At 38.8% G+C, this 17,041-nt stretch overlaps 2 protein-coding genes and 4 long non-coding RNA genes across 55 annotated transcripts in view; 3 read left to right on the top strand and 3 right to left on the bottom strand.

Annotated features, from left to right (window-relative positions):
• LOC309499351 overlaps window positions 1–6,252 on the bottom strand; it is a 169,434-nt gene extending 163,182 nt beyond the window's left edge. The window contains exons 1-2 of the long non-coding RNA XR_014206222.1: window positions 6,216–6,252; window positions 2,035–2,320 (exon numbers count right to left, since the gene is read on the bottom strand). This is a non-coding gene — a long non-coding RNA (uncharacterized lncRNA). The remainder of the gene's footprint in view (window positions 1–2,034; window positions 2,321–6,215) is intronic.
• Window positions 1–17,041, top strand: part of LOC309499292 (uncharacterized protein) — a 548,614-nt gene that overhangs the window by 302,971 nt on the left and 228,602 nt on the right. The gene's annotated exons all lie outside the window — the stretch shown is intronic.
• The window catches only part of LOC309499352, a 52,560-nt gene that overhangs the window by 6,773 nt on the left and 28,746 nt on the right, over window positions 1–17,041 (top strand). The window lies entirely within an intron of this gene.
• Window positions 6,296–15,197, top strand: LOC309499334 (uncharacterized protein). Its single transcript, XM_082170578.1, has 5 exons — window positions 6,296–6,724; window positions 14,004–14,069; window positions 14,281–14,364; window positions 14,675–14,764; window positions 14,956–15,197. The coding sequence occupies exons 1-5, from the start codon at window positions 6,624–6,626 to the stop codon at window positions 15,164–15,166; spliced, it is 552 nt and encodes a 183-aa protein (XP_082026704.1). The 5' UTR covers window positions 6,296–6,623; the 3' UTR covers window positions 15,167–15,197.
• Window positions 8,185–13,997, bottom strand: LOC309499340. The gene is made up of 3 exons (XR_014206210.1): window positions 13,638–13,997; window positions 8,554–9,083; window positions 8,185–8,310 (listed from the first exon to the last, which is right to left on the bottom strand). It is a non-coding gene; the product is annotated as an uncharacterized lncRNA (long non-coding RNA).
• On the bottom strand, window positions 10,297–13,627 carry LOC309499345. The gene is made up of 3 exons (XR_014206215.1): window positions 13,000–13,627; window positions 12,063–12,118; window positions 10,297–11,456 (listed from the first exon to the last, which is right to left on the bottom strand). It is a non-coding gene; the product is annotated as an uncharacterized lncRNA (long non-coding RNA).

Genomic DNA, 17,041 nt, shown 5'->3' with positions numbered 1-17,041 from the left:
CATAGCAGGTGTCCATGTAAGCATCAAAAGAGCAACCAATTTCTATTATTGTAACGGCTTTGGTGTGTTCATTAATTACAACTATGTCAGGTGTATTTGGTAAGTGATTTATGGCAGTTTCCAATGTAGCGCATTGTTCGTGTGGGGGGGAGAACCAGTCTGTCTTGATCTTTTCATTATAATGGATTGTGGTAAGGTTGACATTGTCTCTGAGCTCCTTCACTAAGAGTGCAACAATACGGTCGTGGCGCGCGAGATGTACAGTCCTTTGTAGGCAGAGCAGCCATTAAGGATGTGCGCGATCGTCTCTCTTTGTCTGTGATGTTGCAGGCAAAACGGCTCGTGTGCAGATGGAAACCATGTTGCTAAGTTGGACTTTGTTGGTAGTACCTGAAGACGAGCTTTAATTGTGAATCTGTGGATGTCATCTTGTAGGGCTGTGTTTTTCAGAACTGTGTGTGATACGTTATGGTCGGCACAGGGCAGGCAGGCCAGTTGTCCTTGTAGGCGTAGGCCTGTCCAGTGCTGTATCATACGCAAATGGAAGTGATCGATTATTGTCCTTCTGATGTTTTGAGTGTCAAGGAGTTGAATGTTGTCGCCAGTTGTGATGGTTGCCTCTGCCGTGATGGTTGAATCCGTGACAGTGTTCTTATTGACTTCCGCCGACTGTCCTGCTATGTTCCTCCAGCACAGTTGGATATTTGCGCGGTTGCAGAGGTCATTCAGGTCCAGCCAGTCCGAGCGCACGCCAAAGCCTGGTGTGTTGGTGTCCAATTTTCCATTGGATTTTCTTCTGAACCCGAGGAAGCTGGCATCATCTGATGTAGAAAGAGGGACCTTGCGTTTCCCCAGATGTAGTAGAAGTGAGGCTCGGGCAAGCTCACGCACGGCTGCGTCGTCATTATTTAACATCCTTAACAGGTTGCTTATTCTGGCGGCAACATACACCCACTCTATATGAGGGACGCCCAGCCCTCCCTCTCTGGACCTGTGAAACAGGACGTCTCTTGTCGAGTGTGCATTTAGTCCTATCCAGCGTCTTACCAGGCCTACAGTCTTATTATTCAGCTCATTTAAGATGCATTTAGGGATATGTATGTTTGCAAAGAGATGCTGTATTTTGGAAAGGGCAATCTCTCTCTCTCTCACACACACACACACACACACACACACACACACGCACGCACGCACACACACACACACACGTTCCTTAAAATGCTTTGAAATACATTAAGCACACACACACACACACACACACAATGTTTCTTAAAATGCTTACAAATACATTAAGCGCACACACACACACACACACACACATGTTCCTTAAAATGTTTACTAATACATTAAGCATTAAAGCACATTCACACACACACGTTGGGTTTCCATGTTTTATGGGGATTTTCCATAGAAATAATGATTTTGATACTGTACAAACTGTATATTGAATCCCCTAATCCTAACTGATGTGTTTAACAACTTGTTTCTAATGAATATTTGTATATATTTCATATTGACAGCATTATGTTATTTATTTTTTAAGTGTCATGTTTATCTCTGGATATAGGCTTAATGTGTGTCATTGTTCTCTACAGGTTGAGGGATTGTGGTGTCACAGATGAAGGTTGTGCTGCTCTGGCTTCAGCTCTGAGATCAAACCCCTCACACCTGAGATATCTGAGTCTGTCTGAGAATAAACTAGGAGGCTCAGGAGTGAAGCTGTTAAAGGATCTGGAGGATGATCCACGTTATAAACTCAAGAGTCTATTATGGTAAGAATAGTTTTTAACAATTTTCATCATATTTTTATTTAAAGTTCAAATGGCTGATTTACTCACTAGAAATATAAGTAAATTGTACCAGGTTCAGTAACACCACGTGTGTGTGTGTGTGTGTGTGTGTGTGTGTGTGTGTGTGTGTGTGTGTGTGTGTGTGTGTGTGTGTGTGAGTGTGTGAATATTGTGTCTGAGATCATCAGAGTCTTAAATTCACCTTCAGTTTCTGTAGGTCTCTGAACTTTAAACTGTGTTTAACCCTCTGAGGTCGAGAAACGCGCCCACGCGTTTTGCTGGATTTTTTTCACATAGCAGCAACATAAACTTAAAAAAATCCGTCATTTATGGTCATATAAATCAAATAAATACATGATTATAAACTATAGAGGGTCTTCTTTTTTTTGTGTACACTCACATTAACATCAAAACCTTGTTTTTATTTTTAAATAAATAAAATAAACAGGGTGCGCTTTCAGCTCACTCTGTCTCCGCAAAAATCTTTCTGAAACAAGTCTGGAAAACTCAGCGAATACTTATCACACAACCTAGTGCAGCAGATTAATGGCATATTTCAAGAGAATCGTTCAAATTGGTATAGAAGCATGAAATTTGGCACAGATACTCTCTAAGGGTCACTTTTTGGGAAAAAGGCGTTGGCCACCGAAAAATTCAACATGGCGGCCATTTTTTCAAGATGGCCGCTATTTCTGTAAAATGCTCATTATGTCAATTGTTAAAACAGTGATGTAGGCATAACATTTTGTGAAAATACTCTCTTCAGAATGTTTTTTTGGAAAACGGTGCTTGTCCCTCAAAAATTCAAGATGGCTACCAGTTTTCAAGATGGCCGCCATTTCTCTTGAATCCTTACATCTTTTTTTCAAATGGTGCAGCTATCATGAAATTTGGTACAAATATTCTTCAAGGAACATTATCATGGAAAAAGGTGTGTGCCGCTCAAATTCAAGATGGTGACCATTTTCAAGATGGCCACCATTTCTGTCAGAGCTCAATTTAATGTGTTAAGGAAGGTTTTGTTTAATAGAGTGAACGTCATTACACAACCAGGGCACACTGGTGACTTAACTGCTGTGGAACTCAGCATGGGGTTCAGTGTCAGCTGATCTAGTTTTACTTACACTGTAGTTCTTGACTAGTAGTAATAGTATAGCTAAGTTTAGTGTCCCAAATGCTGTCTACCAGCCCCTCATCAATTAGCTAGTAATAGTAGTTAGATAGCCGCACCTGAATTGACAGGTTGTGCCAGCGCGGGAGAGCCGAGCCAAGGGTAAGCGGGGCAATACATGACTTGTTCATGTATGCTTACCTGGAAGGTGTACAGATCACACGGGACTTAAATGGCACTGGATGAATGATCGGGCTAGGTGTAGGTGAACCGTACCTAGTTGTATCCCATACCTGAATGTGTACTATGTCTATGATTGAGGTGGTAAAAGGATAACCCCTCTGCCTTAATCAGACAACAAACCCCCAAAATGGCAAATGAAAATCCCATGTCAGCCAAGAGGCCAACTGATTGGAAGAAATGTTGTCTTTGTCAGACAGACACAAAGGAACCCCTCCAATCACCACCTACCCATCATGTTTCTCAACATGATGGCTATAAAATGATTGCCACCAACATTCCACTCTTACACAAGATGAACAAAATGCCAATGACCCTGGACCTGGAACGACTGGATGAAGGTGATGGTATAGAAGCTTTGAGAAGGAACCAAGCGAAGTATCACTACAATTGTCGACTTCGGTTCAACAACACAAAGTTACTTCGTGCCCAGAAGCAACAATCCGATGCTCAATGTAGTGAGATAGATGAAGGCCAAACAAAGCATCGCAGAACCATGATGCAGAAAAGTCTAGATGATCAGGTTTGCTTTCTTTGTGATAACATATCTCCTGAATCTGACCTACGTCAGGTAATGACACTGCAACTGAATGACAGACTACATGAATGTGCACAAACACTGAATGATGCTAAATTATTGTCTCAACTAAGTGGTGCTGATGCCATTGCACAGGAGCTGAAATACCATCATTTGCGTCTCATTCATCTTTACAACAGAGAGAAACCTCAGAAGGCTTGAGAAAGAGTCACAGAGTGAAACGATTCAACCAGCCATCTTTCCTATGGCTCTTTCTGAACTGGTCACCTATATTGTTGAAACCAGTCTCAATTCTGATGGTCCTTCCGCCTTCCGTCTCGCAGATACAGTGGGGAGAACAAGTATTTGATACACTGCTGATTTTGCAGGTTTTCCCACTTACAAAGCATGTAGAAGTCTGTAATTTTTATCATATGTATTCTTCAACTGTGAGTGACGGAATCTAAAACAAAAATCCAGAAAATCACATTGTATGATTTAAGTAATTAATTTGCATTTTATTGCAAGACATAAGTATTTGATACATCAGAAAAGCAGAACTTAATATTTGGTACAGAAACCTTTGTTTGCAATTACAGAGATCATTCGTTTCCTGTAGTTCTTGACCAGGTTTGCACACGCTGCAGCTGGGATTTTGGCACACTCCTCCAGACCTTCTCCAGATCCTTCAGGTTTCGGGGCTGTCGCTGGCAATACAGACTTTCAGCTCCCTCCAAAGATTTTTTATTGGGTTCAGGTCTGGAGACTGGCTAGGCCACTCCAGGACCTTGAGATGCTTCTTACAGAGGCACTCCTTAGTTGCCTTGGCTGTGTGTTTCAGGTCGTTGTCATGCTGGAAGACCCAGCCACAACCTATCTTCAATGCTCTTACTGAGGGAAGGAGGTTGTTGGCCAAGATCTCGCGATACATGGCCCCATCCATCCTCCCCTCAATACGGTGCAGTCGTCCTGTCCCCTTTGCAGAAAAGTATCCCCAAAGAATGATGTTTCCACCTCCATGCTTCACGGTTGGGATGGTGTTCTTGGGGTTGTACTCATCCTCCTTCTTCCTCCAAACACGGCAAGTGGAGTTTAGACCAAAAAGCTCTATTTTTGTCTCATCAGACCACATGACCTTCTCCCATTCCTCCTCTGGATCATCCAGATGGTCATTGGCAAACTTCAGATGGGCCTGGACATGCACTGGCTTGAGCAGGGGGACTTTGTGTGCGCTGTAGGATTTTAATCCATGATGGCGTAGTGTGTTACTAATGGTTTTCTTAGAGACTGTGGTCCCAGCTCTCTTCAGGTCATTGACCTGCCGTGTAGTTCTGGGCTGATCCCTCACCTTCCTCATGATCATTGATGCCCCACGAGGTGAGATCTTGCATGGTGCCCCAGACCGAGGGAGATTGACCGTCATCTTGAACTTCTTCCATTTTCTAATAATTGTGCCAACAGTTGTTGCCTTCTCACCAAGCTGCTTGCCTATTGTCCTGTAGCCCATTACACAGCTCTCTGGTCTTGGCCATTGTGGAGAGGTTGGAGTCTGTTTGATTGAGTGTGTGGACAGGTGTCTTTTATACAGGTAACAAGTTCAAACAGGTGCAGTTAATACAGGTAATGAGTGGAGAACAGGAGGGCTTCTTAAAGAAAAACTAACAGGTCTGTGAGAGCCGGAATTCTTACTGGTTGGTAGGTGATCAAATACTTATGTCATGCAATAAAATGCAAATTAATTATTTAAAAATCATACAATGTGATTTTCTGGATTTAGATTCCGTCTCTCACAGTTTCAGTGTACCTATGATAAAAATTACAGACCTCTACATGCTTTGTAAGTAGGAAAACCTTCAAAATCAGCAGTGTATCAAATACTTGTTCTCCCCACTGTATGTGCAACCTGTACCAGTAGCGTATCCTTTTTCTAACAGTGGCACTTCCTCTCTGTGGACTAGGCTACACCTTGCCGTGGTGGAGAGGCTTGTGTACTCCAATGAACCTGAGACCTATGCCGGTGGGGATTTTATATCCCTGGCAAGTTTAACTAAGCTGGACAGGTCAAAGGAGAGGAGGCAGACAAAGCAGACATTATGACTATTTGACAGAAATGGTGGCCATCTTGAAAATGGTGTCCATCCTGAATTTTTGAGTGGCACATACCTTTTTCCAAAAGAGTGTTCCTTGAAGAGTATTTCTGCCTAATTTTATGCTTGCATCACCATTTGAACACTTGAAATAATTAATATTCGACAGGAACGGTGGCCATCTTTAAAAATGGCGGCCATCTTGAATTTTTGAGGGACAAGCATCTTTTTCTATTAACATGTCCTTTAGAGAGTATTTGTATAAAATGTTATGCTTGGATCACTGTTTGAATAATTTATATAATAAGCATTGAATAGCAATGGCGGCCATTTTGAAAAATGGCCGCCATATTGAATTTTTGAGTGGCCAACGCCTTTTTCCAAAATAGTGGCCCTTAGAGAGTATCTGTGCCAAATTTCATGCTTCTATACCAAAGTGAACGATTTTTTTATTAATCTGCTGCACTAACCATGAAACATGCGTCTAAAGAAAGCTTTAAATTTCTACTTTAAAATAAAACAGTTCACATTCATATCAAAACAAATATTCTCCTGCAATGTAATCTGTATGAAACTAAAGAGAAGTACAGTTTCTCCCGTCTCATCTAATTATCTGTAATTAGTTCACGCCCTCTCGCAGAGCGCGCTATTCATAAGATAATGTGCTGAGGTGATATGCAAAATAAGGTAAACGCCCCCTGAAATGAGTTCACACCCACTCGCAGAGCGCGCTATTCATAAGATAATGTGCTGAGGTGATCTATGCAAAATAAGGTAAAAAGCCCCCTGAAATGCTTTAAAACCAGCAAGTTTCATTCACTCACTTTCCTGCGCCGTTGGAAGATGACACACAGCCCTTCAGCTCGTCCTGGATAGCAATGAAGAGTTCACTTTTTCCTCAGAAGAAGAACAGGACTCTGACAACGAACGTTTGTATTTTTGAAGAGCGACTTGATCCAGCCGTGGATATTTCGGATGAGTAAGTCTTTTTAAATTTACTTGCATTAGTTGACAAGCTATTTTGTATAAACGTAGGCTACATATTTTACTGGTTGGACCATTTCCATACTTGTCATTCAGAGTAATTATATTTAAATTGTCTAGGCTATGCTTTATAAAGTAGGAGAGAGGCTTCATGCAGTCTGTTTTCTTTCGTTTTTAATAGTTTTGTTTAAAATAACTAGGGCTGGGTATTGTTAGGAATTTCACAATTCGATTCGATTTCGATTCTTGAGGCTTCGATTCGATTTCGATTCGATATTGATTTATTAGCTTCGATATCGATTCAATAATAAGTAAATACACAAGTAATTAAGTACCTGATATTTTTAAATAATGTGTGCAGTATTAATGTTTAAGAACAAATTGACCCCAGTATGTTTCCTGTCATGGTTTATTTAGCAGAACAAACTGTACAATATTGTACATGTGTTGAATACAAAACACAACTGTAACAAACAGGTGCTTTATTAACACCACTAAAGTGCATGTAACTGTTAGTAGAAAGATTTCTTTCTTCCTATACATTCAAGTTATAAAATAAATGTAAACATAAGCACAAAATGTGCATACTCATAAAAAAAGTGCAACCATAGATATTATAACATTACAAAGTGCTATTTTGTCAACACAATAAATAACACTGCCAATTAAAAGTTCCTATTTTTGCCCTTCGAAATATTATGATAGTTAAAAGACATGGCTACAAGTGAGACTGTGTATCGTGATTCTGTCCTATTCTGCTAGTTGAAAATGTATTATGCAGTAACATAATATTACTCTGAGAGAGTGTGTGGTGATTTGTGCATACATGTCAGCGCGGCATCGCTCGTCAAGTTCGCAGAGAGCTTATTCAGTCCATTTTAAATTCTGATTTTGGCCGCCTCTCAAATGGGTTAAACCATCGATATATTGCCAATGAAGTTCAAGTAAATGCGCTAGAAAATCCGCGCTTATTCAAGGATGTGCATTTATTGCATGGACGGAGAAAGCGCCGACGCCTGCAGGATTTCACCTGACGGTACATAAGCATATTATAATCTATCTGTTCCGTGAGAGCAGAACGAACGGGCCTTTATTGACGTTTTTAAATCTGAAAACTCCAAAAAGCAACGAAATTGTCAGACATCCATTAGTGCATGTTCACAGAGGAAAACAACTGAAATACAGAGCTGGTTGTTCTCTCGAACGATACTCGACGACAACGACGGAATCCTAAGCCGTGGGCTAAGTAACGTTAATGGGTGTATTAAATTGTATGAAATAATCCAGAAAAAAAGCACAAAACACTGCAGAGAAAGCAAGTTCAGCAGCTAAAATTTGCTGAGGTGAAGTGACAGCTGGTAACAGCAGACAAATGGCTAGCACTGACATCAGCGGGAATATCAACTAAACGGATGAGTTATAAAAAAAAACATTCACCCTCCTCACAGTTGTTATGAAGGGCAAAATTAGCTGTATAGACCAAAGCCACATAGAGATCCAGGCTGTAAACATGTTTTTTTTCTGCTGTAAAGTTGGTCATTTTAAAATGGGGAGACAGATTTGACTCACTTCTGCAGCCGCCTGCTTAATGTAAAAAAAGCATGTAAAAAAAAAAAAAAAAATTCCTTTCCCTTTGAAACATCACTTATCAGGCTTATGCTACTCTGAATAATACCTGAACTTCGTATTTTGAGCACTTCTTGCGTTGTTGTTGTTTTTGCCTCTTTATGATGACTCGCTGAATTTTTGTCCTAATTTGTAAGTCGCTTTGGATAAAGGCGTCTGCTAAATGACTAAATGTAAATGTAAAATGTAATGTACAACGCTGAACGCTCTCACTAAAGTGTTGCCCACAGCGCCGCCACTGGCCGGCGGGCTGAATCGATTCATAGGATTTGATGAATCGATATTGAATTGAGAAACAAATAATTGCAATGCATTGATGAATCGATATTTTTACCCAGCCCTAAAAATAACACATTTCGAGCTTTCTATATATTTCTCTGGTATTTTAGGCAAAGCTTATGAGTTTGGGTTCATTTATGAGGCCTCCAGTTCCTGCTATTTTTAATTCTTATGTTTTAAATACAGGCATTTGGTTGATGAAACAACTATTAAAATTAAGATACAATTAATACAAAACGAAATTCACTTTAAAGAAAGGCTTTATACAAAAAATAAACTTAATGAAATGGTCAAAATCTTCTCTGCCCACTCCATTTGTCTCGCGATTGCGCATGATCTTACTCATGCTTTTCACTTTTCATATAATCAACATAAATAAAAAATAAAAAAATTATTTTATTTAAACCTAAATATGAACTAAATTGTTTTATTTAATTTTAATGACTAGGCTACACTGTTAGACATTTTATCGTATTTTTGCGGTAACTTACTGGCAGCACTATTGCCAGTAAGTTACTGTAAGTTCCCCTTTACAGTAGCTTACCTGTAAATGTGTTTTACAGTAAGATGCCCTTACCGCAATTTAATTTTACAGTATGATGCCCTTACCGCAATTTAATTTTACAGTAAGATGCCCTTACCGCAATTCAATTTTACAGTAAGATGCCCTTACCGCAATTTCATTTTACAGTATTACAGCCCATTTTACACTATATTATTATTTATATTTTACATGAATGCTATTGAATTGAATAAATTCCAGAAAATCAACTTGAGTCCATGTACATCAGCATATTCTTTATTCACTCTCACAATCAATTACATCCATTTTATTTATTTATTGTGATGCAACATTAGGCAAGGCAGTTTTATTTGTATAGCACGTCATACACTTTGGCAATTAAAAGTGCTTTACACAGTAAGGAATTAAAATAATCACAAAATAAAAGCAAGGAAAATTAAAGTGCACCTATTATGGATTTTTGAAAATGACCTTTCATGTAGTGTGTAACAGCTCTAAGGCCACAGATTGGATGTGTTCTATGACAGTGTAAACAGGAAAAAAAACACATGCATTCAGATATTTCGAGATCGGTTTCAGGCCTCATTCATATGTGAAAATAAATCAGATATAAATCGGATATGGGACGGATGGCCTGTCAAAACGTTGTCTCGTCGTAGGAGAGGAATGTGGACAAACGCAATAAAAAAATAAAAATAAAAAAAACTTTATTCCACTATTCATTTCCTTCTCTCTGGGCCTCGAGTTAGTTCATGTAGTATAACTGTGTTGTACGTCACACGTAGGCACACTATTGGCCGACGCTGGTCATGTGTGTGATGCGTGTGACGTACAATACAGAAGCGCTGCGCAGTTATAATACGTGAACTAACTCGAGGCCCAGAGAGAAGGAAATGAATAGTGGAATAAAGTCGTTATTTTTTGTTTGTTTTTTGCGCACAAAAAGTATTCTCGTCGCTTTATAAACTTAAGACACTGTAGTCACTTGGACTATATTACCGATGTCTTTAATACATTTTCTGGGCCAGCAAGTTATAATGTCTTAGAAGCCTATGGAGGAGTGATCCAGCTCTCAGATTTAATAAAAAAATATCTTACGGGGTTGGAACAACATGAGGGTGACTAATTACTGACAGAATTTAAATTTTTGGGTGAACTAACCCTTTAAATACCTATGCTAATCACTTTGTGGGCCACGATTATCTATAACTGTGTCTATTAATGCAGTATATCACTGAGAAACGTCCTGCTTGTGTCGTCCTTGTGATGGAGGTTCGGGTTGAATAACTAGTTCTCCCAGTGTTTCATTATTGGACTCGCGTTCGGATATGGTCAAATCGATGTCATTGTTCGTTACTGTGTTTAGTTTACGGTGTAGGAAGCCTCAGGACAGCTGATGTTGTTATGGCAATGGGTGTTTTTGTTTAAGACACGCGCACTGTACGCAGTAAACCAATCACAACAGACTGAGCTGTCTGGCCAGTAGCATGTGGAAAGGAGGGATTTAGAGAGATTGATTCATCTGACGAGAAATCTAAGAATCTTTGAAAAATGTGGTGATGTGCAAATGTATATTATGAGAAAATTCAACAGTTTTTTTTACCTTTGATGCACGTAAACCTGTTGTAGGTAAGTGTTGTAGTAAATAGGATAATAGGGGCACTTTAAAACAGTTATAAAAACAATAAAAAAATGTTCAGTACAGTTATAAAATGAATTAAAAGAGTAAAAAGATAATACATAGATAAACTTCTCATCTGGCAATACACCGGTGTATCATATTTTTCACAACTCCCAGTTTTACTCTGAGATTTTCCCATGGTGATTACACTGTGTCTGTGGTGTTCTTGCGGCACGCCTAAGAAATCAACGTATCCAAAAAAACAGATTTTTCCCTAAAATCGTACATGAGAAGCTCTAGGACTGACTCACGGGGTAACCTCGGGTTCCCTGCCCCATCAGTCCGCACCCCAAAGATTTGTCCGGAAGCTCTAGGAATGGAATCGAATCAGTCCGCACCCCACAGAACCTCAAGTTTAATTACACGTCAAACTCACTACTTCACCACAGACAGAGGTCATCAGCATGGTTTCATCTCTCAATTTCCCCAATTAAGTAATTTATGTTTGTCTCTTACCCAATTCGCAGTGCCATTTGAGTTCAGTTTAGAATCAAAAGGAGGATGCAAAAAGAGAACTGACTTCATAACAAATCAAAGCAGGGATCATGACAATACGCAAAAAAAGCATCCCAGTTGGTCTTGACTGGCCTCCATACCGGTAAACCACTGATGGCTGATCTGAAAAAAACAACAAACAAACAAAAAAAACAGAGAAAATGTGTGAGAAATGGTTGAGTTTGGAGTTTTGGAGTTTATTTAATCTAAATTTGTTCATGGACAGATGAGGAATCAACTTGTGCAACAGCAGTTATTACCAGTCGAGTTAGTTTAAATAGTATAGCTTTATTGCACATCCCTTGTTAGGGAACTCTATTAATTGCCTGAATGTACAATTACGTTAAAGGTACACTGAGTAACTTTATGGCCCTTCAAACTTAAATCTGAAATAGAAAGCTTTTGTAACATTACAAATGTTCTTACTGTCACTTTAAGTCAATTTAATGCATTCTTGTCGAATTCAAGTATTAATTTCATTCAACAACCCAAAAAAAAAAAAAAATAATAATAATACTGACTGAACAGTAGTGCTTTCTATTTCAGATAAATGCTGTTCTTTTGAACTTTTTATTCAAAGAATCCTGAAAAAAAAGGTGTACAACTGAAAATAATCAGAAATGTTTCTTGATTCACACAAGTGCTCCTAAAAAAAGTTATGCTGCAAGTACTGCAAGTTATGTTACAATATCACATAATGCATCTGATAGTTAGTCAAAACATACTTACAAAGCCAAAGATGCTCAGTGCTGAGGCTCTTAAAAGAGCCTTTGGGCTGTAGTTAGCTCCTGTTGACACAGGGAAAAGAGAGAAATAGAAGAAACATTATTTTTCAGCAATGATTATTGGCAAATGACTATATGTTATGAACATGATAAATGACAGACGACTGCTAGATTGATCAATCAGATGACAGTTAAATACCAATAATTGGCATAGACTTAAAAATGAATATTTTGCAATTAATATTTTTCAATTAGTCTGCCTTTACATTGCTTTAAATGCATTACTATTTTAACATGTCATATTTCGGTCCTGTGCAGAGTGAATCCAGCATTTATACGTAGCTGTAACATCTCTTACATCGTGTCTACACTTTGTTAATGAGAGTTTTCGCGAGCCTGCATAATTCGGCACTGAATAAAAACTCCTGCGTTCTCCAGAGCGCGAAAACAAATAAGCACAAATATGCACTGGAGCGTTTGGTTTGGCAAATCTGTTTCGCCAATATATTATAACAGTATCAAGTAACAGTATCAAAGTAGCAATCTCTTGCTTGCGTTTGAACCGGGCCTGGGGCAGAGAGAGCGCGAGAGAGTGCCTTTGAAAAAACGCGCTAGGCCTAACTTACTTCAAAACGCATTTAACTGACGAGTAAAATATGCCATAACTGGTCGTAAAAAGGACAGAAAACCTTTGTTTGTGTAAATATTAGATTGGGTCCATCTACTGGAATAGGCAGTCAGTCAATTCTATGGCATTTAATGGGATATTAAAGCAGCAGTTTCGAGGAAAATTAGACTGTCCTGTGAGCTGTTATTAAAAGCCTATTAGATTTTATTATTTAAGTGACTTTCTTCATAAATTTAGCTATATTTAATTAGTATTGGTAATGGTTTACTTTGTAAAAGTAACTTATAAAATAAATTTGTTCAGTAAAAAGTACTTACCTCAGAAAAATCCCCAGCTGGCGTCTAGCGATCCACTCAGCAGGGACGTCCGTTATGAGCGCGCACTCGACACGACACGTGACGTCACACAAACCTCAGTTTACATTCTGCCAGGTTGTTGCGCGGGCTTTGCAACAATTTAAATTTTGTGAGGTGTAAGCAAAGTTTATATATATATAAAGTTTATATTAATTTAAAATAAAATAAAAATACATTTATATTGCCTGTATGGGAACCAGTTGTGAATTTTTGTATATGTATATAAACATCCAGTGTTTGCATAGCTTAAAAATTAGAATGCAGATTCATGATTTTCATCTGCAGAACAAGATGGGGGGAAAAATATAAAACATTATCATATGATATTTTAATATGCCTAAAACATAAATACAATATGCATATACAAATTTCAAAAAATCTGTCTTCTTCATTTACAGTAGCACTACTGCTTTTGCGTAAACAGTAAAGTACTGTAAATTCCATATACAGTAAGTTACTGTAAATTTCATAAAAAATACCCATAACGCAGTGCATATTACAGTAGTTAACCGTAAATAATATAAGTGGTATTTTACTGGGCTTTTTTGCGGTAAGTAACTGTAAAATTACGGCAAAGTCTAACAGTGTACAACACGTAGGCCAATTAGCCTACAGTACAGAGAAATTAGTTGACAAGCTATTTTAAATAAACGTAGGCTACAGATTTTACTGGTTGGACCATTTCCATACTTTCCATTCAGAGTAATTTATATTTAAATGAAGAGTGCTTGCAAATATCTATTGCAAATGTGTGTATGTGCTGAAATGTGTAAATATGCCCAGCTGATGAATTGCAAATGTGTTAATGTTTGCGTTGTGCTATCTCCGTAATGGCCCATTACACACAATATATGCCTACAGCACGTGTCTACAATTATTTGCATCAGTTATTCATATAGACTAATGGTAATATACTTTGAAATATTTATGTTATAATAGTTTTCAACTTTTTTTAAAACAGGAATGCTGCATCTCCTTCATCTGCAACTCGGAGGGCGCGCAGCAACACAGTTGAACGTCAGAAAGAGTAAGTACATATTTACCAATGTTTGTGCAATTTTGTTTATATACTTATTACAATATGAGCCTGTATGAGTTTATTTATTTTTGGAGGTTGGTTGATAATGTTACATATTTTTTCTTTGTGCTATCTTATCAGCATGCTAATGCCCATCAGTCGTGCATGTGCTGGAATAGTACTCTATATGATAATAATAGTTTTCAACTTTTTTTGAAAGGAATGATGTAGGTTGCTCACTCTCACCTCTCACTGCAACTCGCACTAAGAGGGCACGCAGCAACACAGACAGAAATCAGAAGGAGTAAGTACATATTTACCCACTATTTTACAGATGTTAGACCAATTTTGTTTATATACTTAGTTATGCTACAAATGTACATGTGCCTGCCTGTGTGGATTGCCAGACACAATTGCAAAACACAATTACCAGACACAATTGCAAAAATTGTGGTGTTATGTATGCACAATATTACAATTAGTGATTGGTAATGTTAGTATAAAAGAGCTTATTTTTGTTGTTTTACCAAAATGCTGACTGTCCATCAGTTATGCATGTGCTGGCATAGTACTTTGTTCAACCTTTATTAATATTAATATTATTATTTTTATAGGAATGTGGTAGCATCACTCTCACCCTCACCTGCAACTCGCACTGGGAGGGCACGCGACAGGTGTCGTTCAGTTTTGAGAACAACTGAAAAGTAAGTACACTTATTCCCTTTCTTTCAGATATTAGTATAATTCTGTTTACATATTCTGGTTTTACATAGTCCATACAAACATTATGTGTCTGTATGGCTTTGCATCTGGCCAATGTTACTTATAATGATTGAAATGCAGTTGTTATATTTTGTGTAATAAACATGCTCACAGTTGTTTGTTTGTTTTACAGCTATAAAGGTGATGGTGATCATCAGACACCTGTTGCAAAGAGGGCCAAGACAAACATTCAGACAAGCAACAAGCAGTCTACTCTGTCATGGAAAACAGAGACTGACATTGATATGGTTCCACAGACTCTGAGATTCCTGCCTGCACGGGAACCTGGACCACAGCTGAGTTTAAAACATTGCAAATTTAAAACATTTAGTTCCTCCTCATAGAGGAATTACAATAAAACAGTGAAAAACAAAACCTTTGAATCTCCTCTTTGTTCAGGCTGCCTCTCTTGATGGCCCATTAGTCATTGGGGGAGTGTCTATGTCACACCCCTGGTCTGAATCTCATTAATATTGATGAGCGATTACCCCTCCCACGCATAAACCTCTTCTGACAAAAAAAACTGTTTTACAATGTTTAAATCAATGTATTGTTTTAAGAGAACGATCAGGCAGGATGAATTTCACATCATTTTGAAGCCAGAACTAGAAACGACAACATATATTAGTCAAGAGTCTTGTGGGCACATATTTAGAATGTGTTTTGTGTTCTTAAAAAAAGAAAGTTGCTGAAATTTTTTTTAAATAACCACGCATAAACATTATTCTCTTAAAAATACAAAGATTTACAAGCATGTTGATCAGATATTATGCTAGCCCTGTTTGTGTTATATAGAGTGAATTTACACTTTTGCCATTAACATGTTTATAAATAACTGAAAAACAAACAAATGTCAGAGCATGTCAGAACACCTCCAGGGCCCCAAAAACACCTCAGACCTCAGAGGGTTAATATGAGTTTAATTCTGCTCATACTGTTGTGACTGATTGTGAAAATAATATTAATGTTATTTCCAGCTTTTCCCCTTTAACTGTCTCTATAGATAGATTTACGATGACGTCACATTTCTCACGCAACTCCTTACGGCGCCATCTTGTGTGTCAAGTGGGTCAAGCGTTTGTGTTACGGAGCATGATAATATCCTGAATCGGCATTATTCTGAACATGAAAATCATACGATTGTTCTCCGTTTGGCTGGAGTTAATGTTCAGTGCTGCTCTTGTGAACATTTAGAGGTTTTGTGCTCTGGAGATGTGACACTTTATCTAATAATTTCCAAGATGGGCTAGCTAAATGCGCTAGCAGCTAGCTCTCATCGGCTGTCAAATCGCTGTACCCAGGCGGCTGCTATCGACACAGCCCTTGAGAGGTGTTGGCTGGGCAGAAGCACACTCTGACGACTGTCCACCTTCATCACTTTCTCTGTGGCCACATCAGCTGGTCGAGCCAGAGGCAGAGGCTACACCTGGAGCACATCGCTCCGTGCCTTTGCTCTCCATCTCTCTCCTACACTAAATTAGTTCGGAGCGTTGTGTTGTTGTTTTTTTACCCAGATGGTGTTGTCTTGACACTGAGTCTAAATGTACCGTATAATAAGGGCTGTGCAGATATCAGCCGCCTGGCTACAGCGATGTGAACCGTCAATGCAGGGCTCCAGACTAACTTTTCCACGAGGGAGAGAGAGCAAGACAGCGCTTAGTTTGGAGACGGTGAAGTCTTGTTTACATTTTCGCCTGGCTCCGAAGAGAGAGGGAGAGCGCGCGCGCGACCGGCTCTCTCTCTCTCTGCTCGTTCTTTCAGTTAAACATGCGACCAGTTCATCTACATTACTCACCGATCAAATAAGACTTTGGCGGGCGCTAAAACAAGTTCAATGCAGGAGAATTCATGCGTGAATTTAACTGAGTAGTACATGACCATGCACTCGCACAAATGCGACCACATAAAATTTTAACTCGCACATTCTCATCATATCTTGCCTTGCAAACATCGTCTAATGTGTCCCTGTAAATAACCTTCACCTTGTCGCCAGGTTTGGAGGAATTTGTCATCGTTATCTCAACACAAAAGAGTCAAAAATACTTTATATTAACTGGCTTTCTATTAATGCAGGACAGTGAATGAGCCGTGTCTCCCAGTAGCTTACTGACAGCTTTGACACACAACATGGCGGCGCGCCGCAGAGGATAATGGGTAATTCGAGAAACGGAAACCCATCTATAGGCATCTTTACACGGCCGAGTTAAGGCTGCTCTAAA

This window comes from Leuciscus leuciscus (assembly GCF_965113295.1).
Source record: "Leuciscus leuciscus genome assembly, chromosome: 5".
NCBI lineage: Eukaryota > Metazoa > Chordata > Actinopteri > Cypriniformes > Leuciscidae > Leuciscus > Leuciscus leuciscus.
Note: the sequence above shows the minus strand (reverse complement) of the source record. Positions and strands in the feature narration are given on the sequence as shown.